The 644-nt window shown below is 63.7% G+C and overlaps 1 protein-coding gene across 1 annotated transcript in view; it reads right to left on the bottom strand.

The window, feature by feature from the left end:
- The window catches only part of LOC104499813 (phosphatidylinositol 3-kinase regulatory subunit beta-like), a gene marked incomplete at its 3' end in the record, with an annotated part of 10,012 nt that extends 9,581 nt beyond the window's left edge, over window positions 1–431 (bottom strand). The window contains 1 exon segment of the mRNA XM_010143370.1: window positions 92–431. Within this exon segment, the coding sequence (XP_010141672.1) occupies window positions 92–431 (340 nt within the window).
- Between the last annotated feature and the right edge of the window lie 213 nt (window positions 432–644).

Below are 644 nucleotides of genomic sequence, written 5' to 3' on the forward strand. Positions count from 1 at the left end.
TGCTGCCGAGCCCAGGGCTTCCCCCCGTCCTGCTGAGCCACTCACACCCCCTGTCTGGCGCACGGAGCTCTCCCGAAGGATCAGGGCTTACCTTGCTCCGGAGCCTCCTGTAGCCGGCCGCCACTGGCCCCTGGCGTTGCGGGCAAGGGTCTCTGCACGCGGGGCCGGTGAGAAGGGACCGAGATCTTCACGGGCCCCACGTACTCCACGTACGTGCCGGGAAAGTCACCCTTCTGCTTGGTCCGCTCATTGACACCCAGGATCCACCCGATCTGATTGGGGGTCTGCTCATCCCCGTCTTTGAAGCCCAAGGCTTGCAGGGCCCCCTTGCTCACCACCAGGATGTCCCCAGGCAGCAGATCAATGTCCTCCTCGCGCTCCTTGCTGTAGGGGTAGAGCGCACGGTACTGAAACCCATCGGTGCTGCCCATTTCCACGGGGAGAAGGGCTCTGAACAGCGAGGCAGCGTGTGTCGGAGGGGAAGAGGTGGGATCTCAGAGGCAGCTCTCCCCCATCAGCTCTCTGAACGTCTCTGCGTGAACCAGCGCCCCAGGAGCCGGGTCCGGGTGCTCTGGTGCGCTTAGGTGCAGCCCCTTTTCCTCAGCTTGAAACCACGATTCAGCCAGATGATGGAGCAAAGGGAG

This window comes from Buceros rhinoceros, unplaced genomic scaffold, assembly GCF_000710305.1.
Source record: "Buceros rhinoceros silvestris isolate BGI_N320 unplaced genomic scaffold, ASM71030v1 scaffold23299, whole genome shotgun sequence".
NCBI lineage: Eukaryota > Metazoa > Chordata > Aves > Bucerotiformes > Bucerotidae > Buceros > Buceros rhinoceros.